This window comes from Prenolepis imparis, unplaced genomic scaffold (genome assembly GCF_030444845.1).
Source record: "Prenolepis imparis isolate NDT839.2.m4 unplaced genomic scaffold, iyPreImpa1.0 SCAF_1, whole genome shotgun sequence".
In the NCBI taxonomy this organism is placed as follows: Eukaryota; Metazoa; Arthropoda; class Insecta; order Hymenoptera; family Formicidae; genus Prenolepis; species Prenolepis imparis.
The window spans coordinates 10,133,936-10,155,741 of NW_028141159.1; the positions used below are offsets into that span (position 1 = coordinate 10,133,936).

At 32.4% G+C, this 21,806-nt stretch overlaps 2 protein-coding genes across 4 annotated transcripts; one reads left to right on the forward strand and one right to left on the reverse strand.

Annotated features, from left to right (window-relative positions):
* Positions 1-563: 563 nt before the first annotated feature.
* On the reverse strand, positions 564-21,762 carry LOC145945091 (uncharacterized). Of its 2 annotated transcripts, XM_083053930.1 has the most exons (5): positions 21,700-21,762; positions 21,165-21,548; positions 20,725-20,879; positions 2,063-2,650; positions 564-1,960 (listed from the first exon to the last, which is right to left on the reverse strand). In XM_083053930.1, the coding sequence occupies exons 2-5, from the start codon at positions 21,414-21,416 to the stop codon at positions 1,768-1,770; spliced, it is 1,188 nt and encodes a 395-aa protein (XP_082910056.1). In that variant the 5' UTR covers positions 21,417-21,548; positions 21,700-21,762; the 3' UTR covers positions 564-1,767. The 2 variants fall into 2 exon arrangements, with proteins under 2 accessions (XP_082910056.1, XP_082910053.1); XM_083053927.1 differs by lacking the exon at positions 21,700-21,762 and having other exon boundaries at positions 21,165-21,646.
* LOC145945104 (carbohydrate sulfotransferase 11) lies at positions 6,249-19,855 on the forward strand. 2 transcript variants are annotated; one of them, XM_083053943.1, is made up of 7 exons: positions 6,249-6,663; positions 11,170-11,342; positions 15,737-15,990; positions 16,767-17,007; positions 17,964-18,143; positions 18,395-18,552; positions 19,280-19,855. In XM_083053943.1, the coding sequence occupies exons 2-7, from the start codon at positions 11,211-11,213 to the stop codon at positions 19,362-19,364; spliced, it is 1,050 nt and encodes a 349-aa protein (XP_082910069.1). In that variant the 5' UTR covers positions 6,249-6,663; positions 11,170-11,210; the 3' UTR covers positions 19,365-19,855. The 2 variants fall into 2 exon arrangements, with proteins under 2 accessions (XP_082910069.1, XP_082910064.1); XM_083053938.1 differs by having other exon boundaries at positions 6,249-6,528.
* Positions 21,763-21,806: the final 44 nt, after the last annotated feature.

Here is a 21,806-nt window from a genome sequence, read left to right on the forward strand (position 1 = left end):
GTGTCGAACTGCGTATATTAGAGCGAATTAATGCGATATTCAAATAACAACGACAGTGAGGACGACGATGACGATGATGACGATGAGGACAACACGTCGACTAGTTTATTATAAATTGTCGTTCATCGAAAATCAAGAACGAATGGGAATTTAAATACTTATGTACATTGAAATATACATATGCGGGTATATATCTGCGTGTACAGTCAAAGCCCAATGTAGTATGTAAATAAACCAAACGGACAATACGAAAGAAAGAAAGAGGAGAAACGAGAGGAAGAGAGAGTGCAAAAAAACCGAGTAATGTCGCGCGTTGCAATAAGTTTCAGACGTAGAAGCCGGCAAGTTCGCAAGCGAGAAAGTTTTCACCTTCAGACTACTTAAACAAGATTAATTAACTCTCAGCTAACAAGTTCAATGACAAATGATTGTAGACTAAATGATGTAACAAAATATTACTCACCTCTCAGAGTGCAAGACTTTCCTACACTTGCGAACGAGCCGGTCCTGTTGATGGGAATAAAAAAAAAAAAAAAAACACCAAAATATATCATTAATAATAATAAAAAAAAACTTTATTAAAGTCTCTCTTGAGAAAGATGAAACGACCGCGTAGTTACAAATGAAACTTAAATAATCGGCCACCAATCGACTAATAGAGCCCCTAAAAGGCCTCTCTCAAAATAACCAATACAATTGTATATGCATTAACTGTCACGTCCAATTGATCAATGGAATTGGCATCAATTGCTCCGCTAATATCACATCGTGTTACCGAAATTAAAAAGAAGATAAACTTGAATCCACACGGATGAACACACACTCCGATATTTCATTACCTACGAATTGCGAAGCGCGATAGCTGGTACTTTAATCAAACTCTCATGTCTCGCCGTCCCTGCTGTGTCCCTTTTTCAATCTTAATCAACAGCGAGGGCGTTATCGATTTTACAATACAGGAATCTTAACATGTACATAGGAATATACATATTGCTGCGAGACGCATAAATCAATCGAGATATATATAGGACGAGACGTATAGCAGACACACATACTATAAAAGTGATACCTGTAATGGAGCGACTGTATACATATTGAAGAGAAAGATATATCGTATGCAATCGTTGACGAATCGTTAATTCACAGTGGACGTAGCGATGATATTTTGTATCGAAAGTGCTCAGCAAAGGTCTCTACTGACCCATATTGACTCACCCACTGACTCGCTCACTCACTCTGTCACTCCGATCACTCACTACTCACTTACTACAGAATATATGTTACGAATATGTGCTTTATATAGTTTAACAAAATAAATTATTTCAAAAATTTACGTTCAACGGCCTTCACTTTCATTCGTTAGTTCGCTTTTCGCTAAGATGGTACTATCGTAATTAAAAAAAAAAGAAACTAAAAGATTATATATATATATATATATATATATATATATAAATTCTATATTGATATTAAAAGTGATCAATAAAAATATAATAGAAAAAAATAGAATTAATAGGGAAAACTAAATTTATTTAAAAAAAATAATACTTTCAAAAAATTGAACAAAAAATATATATAATTATATGCTCATAATTATATAATTTTCGCTCAATTTTCATTCCGTGGGAGACCAATTGGACAGACGTATTTTTACATTAAGTACAAGTAGGTATATTATACTGCTATATATACTGATATATTAAATATTGAAAAAGAATCTCGTAAGTAACGATAAATGTGCATTATTCTCGATTACAAAATAATGCAGATTCAGGGAATAAGTAAGTCTGTTATTGCTTTTGCTTCTTGTATCTCAAGAACGCTTTTCTTATCGCGAATCATCTTTAATTCGCGTATTAGAGCCGTCGCAGCCTCAGTGCATTTATCGACCTCTTCCATAACAGTCGCGTTCGGAAATTCCGCTTGCAGAAAATGCAATATTATGTTCAGTTGGTTGACGGATCTGTAATTATCGATAATGTAAATCGATCTTCCACGAACGCGTATCACGTCGCAAGAACATTCGCGACTTCCATCAAAGCGCGATTCGAAGCGCTTTATTTACCTGGCAAAGATTCTGACGTTGACTTCGTCAGCGTTGCTCGACCACTCTAGCTCGATCAAACAATACATCAGAGAACCGTGTTCCTTCATCAAGAAAACGTCGTCGTAAATTTTTACAAAAGTCTTCGCGGTTAAGAAATGAAAGATTTTTTTCTTCCCGAGCTCGTATAAATCGCATGAATCATCTTCATCGTCCGAATTCTCTTCATTATCCTTCGAAAAACGAATATTAACGATTTTCTCCGCGCTAGACGTACTTTTCAGCGCCAGTATCGCATTAAGTTCGTTCTCGTTTAAAAATTTCATGCACGAACAATCGCTCATTTGGTCGATGGTGAGCTGAACGGGCGGCACTGGGATCTGAAATTGCGTCTCCCCAATCTCGTACGAGATCGTAGCCCAACATTCGCTGACGGATTTTTGATCGAACGTAGGTAGATCGAGCACCGCCATTGCCACGACACGAACGGTGCCAGGCTGGATCGAGTTGATCCTTTCCCAATGGAGGAAGCGTTTCCAGAACATCGATTCACCGTAAATTTCCATTTTATCCCGTACGTATGGATAATATCTGGGGTTGAGCAATGTGCTAAAAAAAAAAACTTACGTAGCTGCGTTCTACGCTATTTCGGTTGTTACTTGGAAGCGACGGGTGTCATTTGTTTCGAGAACAGTTTGATTAATTCGTATATTATTTTAGTAAAATATTTTGCTCGCTGCTATAAAAGAATCTAAAGTTTATTATGCGTAAATTATGATACTCGTATTGTAATTTTAATATAAATTTTATATTAAATTATATCAAAATTTTTATTTTTATTTTTAATGCCTTTAAAATATGAAAATTTGTAAAAATATATATGTAAATATCTGATTATCTAACGTTCTATTGGAAATTTAATTTTCATAATTATTTGCATTTCAAATATTATCTCATGAAAGAATGCAAAATGCGCAGAATGCAAAAGATAATCGCAATAAGATACATTATTTTAGGTTTATTTATAACACTTGGACATTTTTTGCATATAATTATGTAATTATAATAAACTGTCTTTGCATCGAGACATGATGTTATTAGGATATGCTTGAAGAATGTTTGGAGGAAGATATCACGTATTTTCAGCAAAAGTCGATATTGACATCGACGATAGGAAAGCTGCGCCATTAGTTAGATCTCTTCAACATTATAAACGTACAAGCTTTTAAAAGTAGAAAAAAAGTAGGTCAGAAAACATCTCTTGACTAAAACTCATCGACAACAATATATTGTATGATATAATAGATATTTGCATGATTCAGTGATAATGATACACGCATGACTTGAATTGAGCTTAATGTATTCGGTATTGCATGAAAACTCTGATATATTGCATAAAATATATAATGTACGACAGATTAATCCACAATGTAAATGCAAATCAACGCGAGCTAATCGACGCAGTTCGCATTTTAATCACCGCATTTGGATAATAACTTACGCTAATTATGCCGAGAAAATTCGTATAAAAGAAGTCGCACACGACACATGTATTTAAACTGACAGATTTATTGCTCAGACTGATTAAAATCTCGAAGACAATCGAAGACTGACCTCCATTAGTCTATATACCATGCAAAAAGGAGAAATAAATTGTTCCAACTTTTATCATTCAGATAATTAACTTTATCTGAATTTTTTGCCCGATCGATTTATATGTTCATGCGCAAAACTTTTATGAATTAATCTAAATCGCGTATTCAGAGCCTGTTTCTATTCTATTGTTCAAGAGTAATACAATATCCTATTTTTTAACGCATAAGTTAACAGAAACTTAACTATTCAATTAGAAGCATAATAAACTAATAAAGTTTAAGTGTCTTTCATATTAAAATTAGAATAAAATTGTTAGTTCTTTCTTCTTCGTTGATTGTTTTCTTATTTATCAGTTCGTTTCCTACAAACGCTTTTTTTCGATTTATTTTTTTTTTATTTTCTATTCAGCTGCATCGTTATAATGTTCTAATTACCGCTATTGTATAAAAAAATAATAAACGCGCTTTTATTAAAAAAAATAAGAATTTAGTTCATGCACAGATTAAGCGATCGCGATGTCAGCGGGTATGCACATACGAATTAACCTTGAACGTAACGCTTGCACCGACATTATTTATGCAGATCGACCCACGAACAAAGATACCAATCGTGATGTTCCTGCAGAAGTATATAATAACGCAATATCGACATTAGTGAAGTAATTTTATTATGCAAGTTGCTCTCTTTACACTACTGATACAATCTATGATTTTTTTTTTTTTTTCATTCTTTTTGTATAATACAGATTGTATGCAGATTGCATTTTTCTATGTGCATTCCTCTCTTTTTCTTCCTCTCTTTATATATAATTTTTTTAAAAACACATTTAGATCAAGTCAAACTACGAGATTGAAAATTAATATTCATTCGTATATACATCAAGGCCAGTAAATAAGCACTGATTTTTTTTGTAAATATGTGTGAAAATGTTTTTATTTTTAATATTATTTTTGTGCCACACAAACGTATGTCGTATCGCGACAAAAGTCTGAAAGCTGTCTGCCGTCTTAACGTCTTGACGTAATCTGGTAGAACCATCTTCACCTCATCAACGCTGTTGAATAGAGTCGTTAAAAATCAAACAGACCATCAGTAAATAAATAAATTTTTAACGATACAACGATTCAACAGAACAGACGAGATAAAAAGTAATTCTACAAAATTGGATCAAACATTAACACTAGATTTCTTCGAGACTAAAAATAAGATAGAAAAAAATAATATTAAAAACAAAAGACTTTTATTTACAGCTAATGAATATTAAAATTTTGTACTCATATTTTATTTTAATCTTTTAATTCTTAATTCAGATTGAGTGATATAACAAAATTTTTAAGTGACATAAAAGTTTGTTATTTGTTATTCTTCTAATCGCTTAACTAAACGTTTGATTAAACTATTTGCGTGGAAAAAAATATCAAGAAACGTTGATTATAAAATCGGAGCAATATTTCGTCATCGAAATACAGATGGCAATATCAAATTGCAATTTTCGAATCCGCAATTTGCAATCGATTCACCGCGAATCACGAGTTACCGTTTCTGTTAGTAATTAAATTTCAATTTTAACTGATCGGTCTCCGACCAAGAAGGCGTTCGCTCGCTTACGGCGGTTCACTGCGCGTTTGCGCGAGAAATGTCCGGTGGCAAATCGACCCGCGAAAAAACCGACCAATAGACGGAAGCAGATTCGGCTTCGGGCATTTACATATCTCGGTACAAAATTAAAATTTACCATTTTCATATATTCACCATATTAACTTTCAAATAACCTCAATTTTACATTTATTTTCAATTTTCTTAATTTTATATATAATTATTTTTATTATTTTTAATTATTTTTATTCATACGTAAGAAGTCGAAAAATGTAAGTATAAATATAAACTTATGTTAATTGTAATAGTCTAACTTATAACAAATGCAACTGATCAATTTCCTCTACATTTTTTTATATATACGCTTTATCTCAATAATTTGAAAAATAATTTTAAATTTGACAAGAGTACACGGAGAGAATTTTCTCTTAGAATTTACCTTGAAAATCATGGTAATCATGGGACAATATGGTATGGAAAGAATTTTATGACAATTTCTCCGTTTAATATTTATCACAAAAATAATAATATCTGTCACAATAAAATATAAAATATGTTTTTTACTAAACTGCATGGTAAAATTACTCAAACATGTTTTATATTTTAACGTGTAGATATTATTATGTTTATTGTGATAAATATTAATCAGAGAAATTCTCACAAAATTCTTTCTATACCATATTGTCCCACGATTACCATGAACCTCAGGGTAAATTCTAAGAGAAAATTCTGTCTGTGTAAAATCATCAAATTTAGCCTTTATCTTAATTTCTCGAATTGAATAAATTAAATTAAATTAAAATTAATTTGTTCAAGTTTTTAATATAGCCGAAAAGAATGAAATCAAACTGAATATTTTGCGAGTCTCGAAGAGAAACGTCGTAACGCACCCTATCACCCGAACACCCGAAGAAATCGGCCCTGGGAAGACGGGTCGGGTGGTAAGTGTCGGGGACGCGAGCGTCGAGGCGCCCATGAAACGGGGGCCGGGGGGCCGGTCGGTCGGTCGGTCGGTCGGTCGGTCTCAGTGATGTGCACGATGCCGCCGTGATCGGAACGGCATCGCGTCACTTTTCCTGGTGCGACACGCGCACGCATCACGTGGCACGCACACCGCGCGTCCGACTGTCCTGCCTCCTGCGACGCGAGGATCACGTCCGACCTCCCTCGCACACGACGTTCCACAACCCCGGGGGAGAAACGACGCCTGCCACCGCCACCGACGACGACGAGGACGATCACGCGCGACGACAAATGCGTCAGTGATCCCGCTGCCGGATATATGCCCGGAGAAGGTATACGAGAGAGAAAGAGAGAAGGACACGATTGACCTGGAGAGACGAATCTCTCCTGTGTGCGGCTCTATCAAAGTTCCGGGATTAGAAAGGCCACCCGCTGACCCCGTGAACCCGTGCACTCGTTGCAACACGGTAGGCCTTCGCAAACGACGAATCCACGAATATCCATTATCCGGGAGACGCTACTTTTCGCGATAATAGGGATGCGATGAAAACGTTCGATATGATAAATAAATATATGATATGGTAAATTTCCATGACATTCACATAGTTGTTTGGCAAACCAAAACATGAAGTTTTAACGTGTTCAAGGTATGTGTTATAACAAGAGCTACTAAAACCGCGTCATTAACGTGATTGATTAAGGTTCTTTTTTCTGTCTCTAGTAGTTAGTGTACTATATACTAGAATCAAAGAATCAGTTAAACTAGTTACAGCGTATCAATGTTAGTGGAACTAGACCTCAGAAGTTGACAACGATTAACTTTAAACAGTTAAAGTTTCTCTCTACTTCTAAAAAAGAATATAAATTAAATTACATTGATAATATGGATTAACTAATTGCAAGTTAAAGATTATCGCTAATAATTACAAGATATAGATCTCTCTATAAAATAAATGGAGAAAAAACAAATTTAAAAATTAATCGCAGTTAGTGTTAAAGCAGTCAGTGTTGAAGCAAAACCGTGATTCAAGGTTGATAAATTAACCCACATTGGCGAAATTTTATTTGTCAGTTGATAAGATATTTCTTTCTTCACAAATTATTTTTGTTGACGTTTCGATAATTCAAAGATGAGTATAACTTCCAAAAATAATACTTGACATATAATGTTTCTATATAAAATGCCTATAATAATTATAGCAACTTTATATCTCTGTACGTTATAATCTAACGATAATTGCCATAATATTCGTAATTGATACAACCTGATTAGCAATATTTTGTTAACCTACTGACCTATACATACACACCGACCTATCTACTTTGCAAACTTTGTCTCGATCTGATTACAAACAAATCTCTCCTTCGAGAAATTCAAAATATAATTATTTCTGTAATTTTTAATATATTCTTATTTAACAAAAAAAATATTACTTTTTCTGTAATCTATTAAAAGTAAGAGTAAATTCTCTACTACACGCACAATAAATTATATAACTTTAACAAATTTATCGAAATCTTTTAACTAAATTCTTTTCATAAATATTAATTAACAAATTTTTTTTCCATCACATTTCTCAATTATCTTTTATCATACATATATTTTGTTGAATTATGAATTATAAATGGACGATAATAGAGAGAGAAAGAGAAAGAGAGAGGGAAAGATTAATGCCTGAACTAACATCTGTCACTGTCACGTGCTTCAATAATAAAATCTTTATCCCATACATAGGATGCAAATGTAATTGTGAATTACAATAAATCGATGGTTCCATTCACGTCCAGATCAAAGACATTCCCTTCATTATGAGAGCAGACGGTTTCTCCCGTTCTGAATCTCACGAAAAACATAAGTTACATGCACATAGAATCGTCCAGGCTTACGTAATCTAATGTTGGTATCCTAACGCTAGAGCACCTATCGCATTACGTCGCACAAAGATGTCTTATTTGCGAATAAGATAAATCTTGTTTCACACAATGTTTCATTCATCTGCATTGATGTTGCGTAACAGAGTTATCGTTCTTCCTGATGACTTACAATTAGTCTTGTGTAATTTCAATCTATCTCGTACTTGTATTATTATCATTGTGTGCATATTACAATTATTCCGTAAAAAAATATATATTTATCATTCAATTAGTTAATTACCTTGAAAATAAATCTACAACAGTGAAACAGAATAAGTATACATATATTTTACTGATTATATTGAGTCTATAGTATAGGATTGAGTTACATAAAAGGTTATGTGACAACGGATGAACGGCATAATAGATTATTGAAACGGTATAAAACGGAAAGAAGTCATTTTTGCTTCAAAGACTGATCGACCAATGCCGGTAATTACGATATTGCAACACAATGACGTATTATGGTATTGCAATACTGATCGAACTCGTGTTTACTAATGAAATAAATTATGCATAAGTATATGAATTACACAAGACTAAAGGAGAAATGAAAATGTTTCATATTAATCAAATAAAATTACTCATAATTATCTGTATACATTATTTTTGTGAATTATCGCATCAAGATTGCGATATAAATCTGTATATGTTATCTGTATACGTTATTTTTGTGAACTATCGCATCAAGGTTGCGATATAAATTTTATGAGAACTGTCAGTAAAAAAAAATAATGCGTGAATAATTCGTCATCGTCTACTATTGTATCTATAATGGTGATATGAATATCGCACTATATATACCGTTACTGAAATACGTTTATTTTATAAGTCTGATTGAATTTGTTCGTGCATGCTTTTTCGCAACGCTTTCACAAAACTCGCACGCATCCTATTAAATTCCCTTTTATAATTCCTATGGCTGTTTTTTTATTTATCAAATACAATTCGGACATTTATATCACTACCAAATCTGTTTCGAAAAACATAAGATTTATTCTTTGCTTGAATCAATAATTCATGTCTCGACTATTAACAAAAGATTTTATTTCACAAATTGCGAGCGATAAATAAATTGTAAAATAAACGATGTAACGGATATATCATATTCATTCTATGAAATTTAATGCTTCTCTTTCTCTCTATTTTTTTAAATATTTTTGCAGGCTTAAAAAATATATTTTATAATTTCGATATATATGTTTTATTTACCAGACTCACTTCATGACTTTTTTCATCTTTATAATAAGTAAAATATGCTCTTAAAGTTTGGCCATATACATATACACACGCACACACACACACAGAGGGTTTCAGAAATAGATTGTCAAACTTTAAGAGCATCTTCTATTCACCATAAAGATAAAAAAAGTCATATGCATCCGGAAACGATTTCTTTTTTAAATTATAAACAAAACAAATTGTTAATTATAAATATATGAATTACAACAATATCAAATTAAGTTGAAAATGTAAATAAAATTAAATTATACACTCATAACTAGATATATTAGATATATAATTCACTGTTCAATGCTACTAAAATAGCAATTCTTCTGCCTCTAATTATTATTATATTCAAGATATTATTTTTAATATATTCTTTTTATTTTTGCTAAAAATGTTATTCTTGATATTTTTGCATTATAACGAATATCAATTTTATAAGAGAGATCTATTTCTAAACACAATGTTTTAATAGACAGATCGTTACGCGACATTTACAATGACTAATCCGATATCTAATGTGATCGTTGCCTGATAACAAACAATAAAACATCCAAAGTAGAATCTAATAACGAGTCCGAACTGATCTGTCATTCGACACGCGATTGGACGTATATATAGCGATTAGACACACCTACAAAAAATCAACTGCGAGAGATCATCGACGTAATAACTGACATACTGACCGTGTGAATTTCTGCAGTTCATTCCGCGAATGCTTATCACATATGCGGTCACATTTCCGCGACTAGTCGACTGCTTGGTGGACTAAATACATGCTCGCAATCTCGACACACGGACAAACGCATACCGACAAATGCAAAACTGATTACCCATTCCATTGATCTGATACCTAATTTCCACGTGTCTGTAGTCTGTATAGCATTTCGCAAACTGGACACTTCACACAGCACTTATCTAACTACTCATCAATCTAATTATTGTATCATCTGACTTGACTTGAGTATTCTTGAACACTAATACATATTCCAACACGATATTTTCATATGCAAATTATTCGGATATAATATGACGAAATAAGCGAATGCAAAATATTTGTATATTTAAAAAAAAATAAAAGTATATGTTTCATTAATTGAGATAGATACGATTTGAAAATGAACACGTAACACAAATGTTTTCTCATGATGGGTATCTTTATTGCATTCAGATAAAATGCAAATCAAATATGAGAAATCTGAGAGATGATAATTACGATCTGTCATTATGACGAAACAATATTGTGTCGTACTCGTTTACGAGTGTCAAGACGCATCACGCGGGAGAAGGACGTAACAGTATATTCTCATTATCTGGTATCGCAATTCACTTCCTCATCAAAGCGGAACACGCGTATACAGTATCAGTAAACCGCATACACCATTAACTCTATCGGCTCTATATTTCGCGTCCTCACCATAAAGATTATTTATATTATCAAATATCATATTTAAAGGCGGTTGCCCAAGCAATTAAATGAACTGTCAAATATGCGTCAAATATTACCCGAGTGCTACGCATCGCAAGATACTGAAGACGTTAAATAATTTACGATCGGAGTATACACGCGTAATTCCCAACCGCAACATCCGAGCACATTTATGTACATCTGCGTCCTCACAATGGATCAATTAACTCCCGCCTTACGAATGTTCCCGCTAGCAACGAGATTCAAGAAATAACGGTGTCGCGAACGATCCACAGATTAAAGCAATTAATGCTCCATGTAATGGCTAAGAGAGGGTTCGCGAGGAGCCTAGTGAAAGAATCGGTGATTCATCGCGGCATTAGTTACGGTAACGTCGTACGGTAACGCTACAAACGTGTTTCAGTCCGATATGAGTACAGACGGAAGAACGTTTTCCGGGAGAAGATGACCCCACGTCGTCGCGTCTTGGCAGGAGTTCGCCGTGCTATTTTTGCCTCCGGTATCCTGGCGCTTATCCTCCTGGCACTGTCTTGCCAGGATGGCACCAACACCTTGCAGCACGGGAATTCACTGGAGGTGAGTCGCCTCTTATACAAATTTTATCAGTGAATTTTTACAGACCCTACTGTCTCAGTACGAAATACTTGATGCATTTTCAATCAATTTACGCGCGCACGTATGTGTGTTACGTTACTTTGAATAATTCAAGTATTATATACACAGAGAGAATTTTCTCTTAGAATTTACCCTGAAAATCATGGTATTCGTGAGACAATATGGTATGGAAAGAATTTTATGAGAATATCTCTGATTAATATTTAGCACAATAAACATAATAATATCTATCACAATAAAATATAAAACATGTTTGATTAATTTTATTAAACTGCATAGTAAAATTAATCAAACATATTTTATATTTTATTGTAATAGATATTATTTTTATTGTGATAAATATTAATCAGAGAAATTCTCATAAAATTCTTTCCATACCATATTGTCTCACGAACACCATGATTTTCAGGGTAAATTCTAAGAAAATTCTCTCAAGGGTGTATAGTTTATAAAATTTTTGTAGAAAACTGAACATTTATCGTCGTTTGATTGTTTAATATTAGCGTAACGTTTCAATACTTCGGTTATTCAATACTTCATTAGTACAACATTTCCGCGAAATCATTAAAAATCTGATAATTAAATACATAAAATAAATTAAAATTTGCAAATATTAATTAATATACGATATTAATTTTAATTCCGCCGATAATTATTTGCTGCATTTTATTTTTAAGCTATTTATTAAACTTTTATTCCTATATCGCAAGTTTTTATAAATATTAAATTAAGAAAGCAAGAGTTACGTATATCTGGTAGAACGGAAATTCGGATTTAAAAAAAATCTGTTTCGAAGAGAAACGCAGAATTCTGTTTCCTACTAATTCGTGGGAGACCGAAAACGTTTGCCTTACGTAAAGCACGACGACCATAGATTGGCACGCTTCCAGGCGCAATGCGGTACATGGATCAGTGCCCGCCTGATATGGCCGATTTAAATGTCCAAAAAGATAATTAAAATTACCCCCAATCGTATATAATAATTATTTTACGAAGTGTCATCGCGAACGAATATGTCATAGCAAGATAAAACATTTAATGTTAAACAAATTAACGATTAATCCTTTAAAAAGAAATACATTGCTAAAATATAAACAATTTTTAAAACTTTGCATGACTGTATAGCCTAGAAATTACATTAATTTTTAATCGTTATAGTATTTTTACGAAATAAAGGGCGCAATCTTTTCTCGATAATGATATGTCAAATGGCCTGTCGCAGAAAAAAAGAAGAAATATATAGAATAGAATAAAGAAAAAAAAAGCATTATATTTCAATAAAGATCATAGAGATGATCTGATTTAAATAACATATGACGTTGAAAAGATTTCTACGTGTATTTGCATGTATATAAATTATAGTCATCACGCATGACACTCTGCATCTTTACTAAGAAGTCAAAGGCGCATGAGATGAAAAGAGTTTGTGCTGAAAAAAGTTAATTACAAGACAATAGCAAGATCGCGAGGCACAGTTGGAAACTTTTATCGCAGCGGATAAAAACTTTGTCCTTTGTAAAAACAACGTATCTTCATTAACAAAGCTACTTGCGGATAATGAAAGGCTATAAGATAAATATGCAAGCGCAGAGAATAACGTTCCACGCATTTAGAAATAAAAAATTCGAATGTAGAGCATATCAAAAATAAACCTATAATAACCAAAATTAATTAAAGATAACAGTTAATTAAAAGGAGAAAAAGAATTAAAGAGCAAACATTTATCTTCAGCGAAATAAGAGCGATCTTTCAAATCAGAAACATTAATTATCCACGAATCGACATAAGTAAAATTTATCATCAATGATAAATATCTGTGACTATCATATTACTAGTAGTAAAACGAGAGAAACGTGCTTTTTAAAAGAGATACATATATATTCGCGAGTTTTACAAAATCTTTATTTTTCTTCATCAACGCGCAGTTTAAAGCAGTACTTTAGTTGCAACAGGCGGATATCTACTTGAAAAAGTTGTCTGAATCATCAATTTTGTCGCCAGTCGGCGGACAGAACAAGATCCCTGTTTAACGTAAATAAATGCGGAGACACACGGATACAGGAAAATAATGGATACACGGCGTTCTAAGGCCTGTCTTGCCGATGGCACGTGCATGCACGACGATGCGCCAGTGCATAAACGTGCGCGATGCGCCACCACCCTTCGTGGCCCACATTCGTCGCTGCACAAGGCGCGTTCTACATCGAAATCAATAAGCGAAAGCCGCCGGTAGTTCTGTATTAGGTCTTAGCTCTCCAGCTTTTGCGTGCATCCATGCGATTTTTCCTACATTGCATCATCCCGAACAAATTACGATTCGCCGAAATAAAGAGAGAAAAATATTAATCAAGTTATACTATACACAGAGAGAATTTTCTCTTAAAATTTACCCTGAAAATCATGGTAATCGTGGGACAATATGCAATATGAAAAGAATTTTATGAGAATTTCTCTGATTAATATTTATCACAATAAAAATAATAATATCCATCACAATAAAATATAAAACATGTTTGATTAATTTTAAACTGCATGGTAAAATTACTCAAACATGTTTTATATTTTAACGTGTAGATATTATTATATATGTTTATTGTGATAAATATTAATCAGAGAAATTCTCATAAAATTCTCTCCACACCATATTGTCCCACGATTACCATAATTTTCAGGGTAAATTTCAAGAGAAAATTCTCTCCGTGTACAATTTCAGTGCGAGCGTAATTGATTTGCGCTGCACTCTCTGAATTTTAAGAAATCTCCAAGTATTAATTAAAGATCAATATTTCACAGTTATTGAAATATTAATCTATAAAAAATACTGTTGCTCTTATAATAAAAAAATAATTTCCTATATTTTCTGCAGAAGTTTTAATACGAATGAGCATCGCGAGGTAAAGTTCTTATGCTGTGACCAAAAATAACGCAATTTAAAGAATCTAATTTCATTCTTGTATCATCTTGAAAGCCAATTTCCCGAAAATTGCGGATGATTCATGAGATCGTAGAAACACTCCGTCTTATTTGCGACGCAGATTCACGCGACAAGGTGCGTGTCTCAAGATAGTAAATTGCCACTCGCAATCTTCACAGCATGCGGTGTGCGCTTATTACTGCTTGTAATGATCTCTCTCGTTTAAATACCCGAAGTAGCACGATAATAGTACTTAACGCGTAGCGTATAAATTGATTATGAAAATAAAAAATCATGTAATTATAACTGAATATTTTCTTGGTAAAATTAAATCCAAGACGAAAAAGGCACGCTTAGAGGTAACGTAAAGGATGAATTAAAGATATATTTATAAATCGCGTGACTTCTGTAATGCAAATGCAAATGATGCCGTATAGACCCGTCAATTCCGCGATGCATTCGGTGTGCAATGCAGCGGATACTCAGTAAAGTATAGATTACTATTACGTGTATTTAGATTAATTGTAGAAATTAGGAAATTAGATTAACCTTGCGTGTCACGAAGAAGGTTAATATATATGTGTTACAATCATGACAGAAAGATTTGCTGTTAATATGTATAGGTACATCGACGCGCGATATAAATCGAATCTCTCTCTGTCCTTTCGCATACGTCGCAATTATCCTACCACGATAATTACCGCTCATTATCCCATAATTACTTGTGTTGATCTCGTTATCCCGTAATTATTCACGTTATAATCAAGCGCTATTAATTCGATATCGAGAAACGTATACGTTTGTTCATATCTCTTATACTTGCATTGCTATTGTAAAAAAAAATTTTTTTTGTATGTCTATCTCTCCGTAATGTACACGTAATGACTTCAATACTGAACGCATTTATTGATCATAAGTCATAAGTATATATAGATCGACAAAGTGTAATGATGATTTTTACATCGTCAGGCAGACAATTTATATCTGTATCTCTCGTTTCCGTCATTTGGTGAAGATTATATAAAAAGTGCGCGACATAATTGAGCAAATAATCCTCGACACGTTTCGTACCTTACGTCATGTACACATCGTAACTCTTACGTCAGCGTCCAATTCATAATTCAGTTTATATAGCGTCGGCTCATTTCATAGGTCTCATTGGAATAATAATTTCTGGTATATCTAACCACTAACTACAAATTTAGATCAAGTTAACGACAATTGGACAACACTATACCCGATACTCCGTAATTTTGAAGTGTCAATTAATGGCTCATATGAGAGATAAGTGTATTGTTAAATGAACAGTAAAATTCGCTGAAATAATATTATCGAAATAACGAAAACGTGTCGCGCCTACATTTTATACCGCAAAAAAGAAATACATTTTTCCATAAATTAATTTTCTTCTATAAATCAATACTTTTATTTGCTTTAACAGGACGCGAATCTGACACCGGAAGAAAAAATATTGGAGCAGATCACCGCGGCGGAAACCGAACAACGTTTAATAGCCAGACGGAAATCTCTGGCGGAAAGATGCGCCGAAGAAGGGCTCGATCGTCCTGGTAACGATTCGCTTCACAAACCGAACGCCTGGGAATTCCTTGTAAATAGAGAGTACCATCTTATATGGTGTAACGTTTTCAAAGCAGCGTCCACGTCATGGATGTATAACTTTAACTTACTTGCGGGGTAAGTCGCAAACGCTATTACATACACTACTAAAGTTTTCCGTCGACAAAAAGAATAAAAATAAACTCATACGCGCGTGTATATATTTTTCTCGTTACAAAAAATTGCAAAATAATATAGATATATTACACAGTGAGAACTTTCTCTTAGAATTTACTCTGAAAATCATATGGTAATCGTGGGACAATATGGTAAGGAAAGAATTTTGAGAATCTCTTTGATTAATATTTATCACAAAAAAAATAATAATATCTATTACAATAAAATATAAAATATGTTTGATTAATTTTACTATGCAATTTAGTAAAATTAATCAAACATGTTTTATATTTTATTGTGATAGATATTATTATTTTTATTGTGATAAATATTAATCAGAGAAATTCTCATAAAATTCTTTGCATACCATATTGTCCCACGATTACCATGATTTTCAGGGTAAATTCTAAGAGAAAATTCTCTCAGTGTATAAATATATATAATTATTGTATAAATAATAATTAATTTAATACATATAAATATAATTTAACAAATATTAAATTAAATTATATTATTTATATATAATAAATTATTATTTATATAATTAATATTTATGATATAGTAAATATATATATATATATATATAATAAATATTTAATTATTATAATTCTATTCCAAACTTGTATTAAAATAAAATTCTGTTTATTGCCGATTTATTAAAAATCGATCGATGTACTAAATAAAGAAGTTAGTAGTGGTTAATTTCGTGAGTAATCATTATTGCGTTAATGTTACAGGTATAGCCCGCAATTCCTGAAGGCCTCCAAGGCGGTGCCAGTTTCGCTGGCCAGACAAAGATATCCTAGACACACCGCGGAAGAGCTAGCTAAATTCTTAAACGATAGCATCAGTTTTTTGATAGTGCGACATCCGTTCGAAAGACTACTCAGTGCTTACCGGGATAAATTGGAGCATAGTCTACCGCATACGTTTCATAGTAATCTCGGTGCACACATAGTTTGGCACTACAGAGCAAGGGTAACATCATTTGATAATTTTTAAGAGTAATTTTAGAATCATAAGAATCATATAAGTATACACAGAGAGAATTTTCTCTTAGAATTTATCCTGAAAATCATGGTAATTGTGGGACAATATAGAAAGAATTTGATGAGAATTTCTCTGATTAATATTCATCACAATAAAAAATAATATCTATCACAATAAAATATAAAATATGTTTGATTAATTTTACTAAAAGTATAGTAAAATTAATCAAACATATTTTATATTTTATTGTGATAGATATTATTATTTTTTATTGTGATAAATATTAATCAGAGAAATTCGCATAAAATTCTTTCCATACCATATATTGTCTCACAATTACCATGACTTTCAGGGTAAATTCTAAGAAAACATTCTCTCTGTGTATAAATAATTCGCAACAAAATTGTAAAGAAAAGTAGAATTCAAAACGTGTGTGATTAATCGAAAAATACTTAGGAACAGATTCTTTGAAGAGTTTTCAGAAAAATCAACTTTCTCCTCTCAATTGCTTCATTACGAATTCATACTTATACACGGAGAGAATTTTCTCTTAGAATTTACTCTGAAAATCATGGTAATCGTGGGACAATATGGTATGGAAAGAATTTTATGAGAATTTCTCTGATTAATATTTATCACAATAAAAATAATAATATCTATCACAATAAAATATAAAACATGTATAATTAATTTTACTGCATGGTAAAATTACTCAAACATGTTTTATATTTTAACGTGTAGATATTATTATGTTTATTGTGATAAATATTAATCAGAGAAATTTTCATAAAATTCTTTCCATACCATATTGTCCCACGATTACCATGAATTTCAGAGTAAATTCTGAGAGAAAATTCTCTCTGTGTATCGACAAATCAAACTTGATGAAAATCATGTTAATGTCAAACAAATAATTACAAAATTGCTTTCTACAAAATATACAGGATCCGAAGACGAATACAAGGCAAGGGCCGAGATATCCGCTCTTCGAAGAATTCGTGCGATGGCTATTATGTCAGTGGAGAGCGGGAAACGATCTTGACATGCATTGGACGCCAGTTGTAAATTTTTGCACACCCTGCCAAGTGCGATTCGATATAATAGCTAAATTTGAGACTCTACATGTAAGTGAATTCAATCATCGCTAATGAAAATCGAAATAATGGAGAAACGAGCAATTTTCGTTTATCTGAATAGAAAAAAAAATTATGTATATTTTATTTTATTTAATACATTTTATCTTCAAATTAAAATAATTTTTTAAATAAAAACTTCTAATTTAAAGATAAAATGTATAAAATGAAATAGAATATATATTTCGTTAATTTTTTTCTTTTTTGCGAATCATTTGAAAATTATGTCTTTCTTGTTAAAGGATGATCAAGATTATCTCATAAAGCAAGCTCACGTGGGACACATAATTAAACCCGAATGGAAAAATCCAACTAGAGGCGTCCAAACGAAAGATGTTATAAGAAATTATTTTACGCAATTATCTAAAACGCAAATCGATGAGCTCTACGAGATGTTCAGGTACGTGACAAGTAACAATGGAATGTACATCATGGAAAAAAATTAGCCATTATAGCTAAATTTTTGATGTTTCTATATTATAACTTAAAATTTAGTTATCATGCCTAAATTTTAGCGATGATAACCAATATTTTTTAGCGGAGAACTCTCAGTTGAACTACAGCTAAAAAATTTTAGTTATTATCGCTAAAATTTAGGTATGATAAGTTAATTTTAAGTTGTAATATATAGAAAAAGCTAAAATTTAGCTATAGTGGCTAATTTTTTTTCCGTGATACGTTCGTTATTTTTCGCTGACGAAAAATGGATGATTATGTATGATTATGACAGTACACTGAAAAAAAATTTGTTAACTTGACTGAATCTTTGAACTAAATATTATTTTGTTAATTGAACATATAGAAATATTTATAAATTAAATATAACATATTAAATCTAAAAAAACGTATATTTGATTTAAATACTAATATATGTTTAATTAACACAATAGTAATTTAGTTGGACCAAAGGTTTAGTCGAGTTAACAAATTTTTTTTCAGTGTACTGTATCATAATCATACATAATCATGCATTTTTCGTCAGACGAAAAATAACGAACGTATCACGGAAAAAAATTAGCGACTATAGCTAAATTTTAGCTGTTTCTATATTACAACTCAAAATTAAGTAAAAAATTTAAGTTAAAAATTAAGTTAAAAAAATCTTATTTCATGTTTCTCTCATATAGGTATGACTTTGTATTGTTTGACTATTCACTCGAAGAGTACTTAGCTTTCGGGAAGGACGAAATCACTACATTGATATGTAAGTGATTTGGCATTTCGTCCACGATTAATGTGTGCACGAATGCATCTCTAATTTGAATAAAGTTCTAATTTGAACGACGCATACGACATACAACGAAACTGTAGATAGCATTGAAATAAAAGGAAGGAAAGGAAGCTATGATGTGTATATAGTAACACTCATGCCGTCGATGCATTTCTTACTGATAGGACTTTTAAAAAAATGAAATGATACTTAATATAAGTCCTGGTTTTATAACTTACATGTAAAAAATTGCATTAAACGTTTTGATAGCGAGCATATATGTTAAAGTTTATCGAAATGTTGTACCAACTGTTTTGAAGAATAGAACACAATGGAGACTTGATAAACAATAATGAGAATGTATTGCAAATACGAATGATGTATAATGATTCGTTATTTGTATAGTTAAATTATTAAGCTGGAGCTAAATTTTTACAAATTTACAGCTGTCAGATCTGAAAGCTTGATTGCTACCTAATCACTCAAAAAACTTGCACACATTTCTCAATTATCTTCCGTTTTAATAATATAGATTGAGAATATTTCACGAGTATATAAAATTACTAAAATCTTTAAATAGAAATGCAATAAAATTGATCTAAGAGAAAAGTCTAGATAGATAAAAAAAATTCTAGAATGTGACAGAATTGGAAAGAATTTGCGATAGTTGCAGTTTCGCATAATACAATAAAAATATCTAATTATGCTATTGAGTTGTTCCTAACAACCGCACAATAATCTTTGTATACGCATGATTACAAAATAGTTACCACTGTAACAATAGTAACAGTACCACTGTAACAATAGTAATAGTACTGCCTCAAGGAAACATGGTGCAAAATGTTAAAATATCTAACTTATCACATTGTATACATCACTTTAAGAGATGCAGACATTTTGTAGAATTAAATTATTCCAAAAAGTTATAAAATGTATATTTCCAAATTTTTAAAAAATTAAATTGAAAAAAAACAGCATATTTGCATGATGCATATGTTTTGCTATAGTAGAAATTGATTTAAATAATTGGATACTTATAATATTTAAATCCCAAATGAAATATCTATATATATAATTGCAAAATTCAATTATCAAATTTGGATAATACAAAAATATCTTATTATCCATTACAAATTTCTATAAGACTAAAACACATTGTTGAATAAAAAAGATTTGTACGATATATATTACGTGCGTGTGCACAATTTTTCACTTTATTTATCTCCTATATCTTTGCACACGTATATCTATATATTTATAGATATATAAATTTTCTATTGCGATATGTTTCTCTTTTTGTTTCGTTTTCCTCGTAGAAAACTGAAATTATATCAGAGATACGATAATTATCAAATGACTCACCAACACGATGCATTCTGCAGCTCTACTCCAATAATCCACTTATCCTGAAGAACGCATTGCCACTGTGATACTATTTCCACAGTTCTTTCTGTATTACTGGTCCTATGTTGTTGTCCTTTCTTCTTCAAGATAGGTTGTCCTTCGACAGTGTACAACTGTAACGTTAAATATACCAAAAAGGTTAACGAAACAGTTAATTATATTAACATAGATATGCATAGATATATTATAAAATACAGCAGGATTAATTCTCAATTATTGTGCGCAACAGAATTTTATAGGAAAAAAGAAATTGAGAATTTTTTCATATTCATATAAGACTTTCTTATTAAAAGAAAAGAAGTATGAAGGAAAGAAAATGCTCTCCTCGGATTGTTCAGACGCGAGTGTTAACCATCGTATTAAACGTGCATCGTAAAAGATAAAAATGAACTGCTTACGTCACAATCTGAATCTGAATTGATATCTTCTCCATAAAGCGCGCGCTGCTGCTGAGCCTTCAAAATGCGCTCAGTCGCAGTTTTCATCTCCGCGATCTCGCTGGTCGTGACGTCGATGCTGTTCTGGACAAGAGCGAGCTGCTTCAGCAGATGCTCCTCCACGGGATTCGACGGCGCGGTTCGTATCGGCAGCGAGATTTCCTCGTCCTCGTCGCTGATAGCGAACATGTCCTCGTCATCCGACATATCCATCGCGTCGTAATACCTCTCCACCCTCTCGTTCGCGATGTCAATTGATTATACGCGCGTTACCCTTACTTAGGTCCGACCCTTACCGCGATCAGCCAACGCCTCGTCGAGGAATATCTCCTCCGGGAAAAGAATCTACCCGGCAAATCACAAGGACACGTTAGCTTACTAACGCGATCCAACCGGCGGTTTCGCCATTGCGAAAATTTTCAAACCGCCGTACAAAGTTCACGCAGTGCAGCCAACGTGACGATTTATCGAAATTATCGATCGATAGTACAGTTACCTTCGATTCTTACGATCGGTAAAGTCGATGCAGAGTTCCAGCTGATTATCGCCACGGTTCCTTGCCCGTTTTACTGCGAATCTTCGGGATATAGTACTTGGTGGCAG

Excerpts from the sequence above, each read along its gene's own strand:
- LOC145945104 (XM_083053938.1), top strand. Across the intron at positions 17,008-17,963 it reads TTTGGCACTACAGAGCAAGG|GATCCGAAGACGAATACAAG; the intron begins GTAACATCATTT and ends CAAAATATACAG. Across the intron at positions 18,553-19,279 it reads GAGCTCTACGAGATGTTCAG|GTATGACTTTGTATTGTTTG; the intron begins GTACGTGACAAG and ends TCTCTCATATAG.
- LOC145945091 (XM_083053930.1), bottom strand. The coding sequence starts at position 21,416 with ATGGATATGTCGGATGACGAGGACATGTTCGCTATCAGCGACGAGGAC. Across the intron at positions 20,880-21,164 it reads ATTCAGATTCAGATTGTGAC|TTGTACACTGTCGAAGGACA; the intron begins GTAAGCAGTTCA and ends TTAACGTTACAG. Across the intron at positions 1,961-2,062 it reads AACGTCAGAATCTTTGCCAG|ATCCGTCAACCAACTGAACA; the intron begins GTAAATAAAGCG and ends CGATAATTACAG.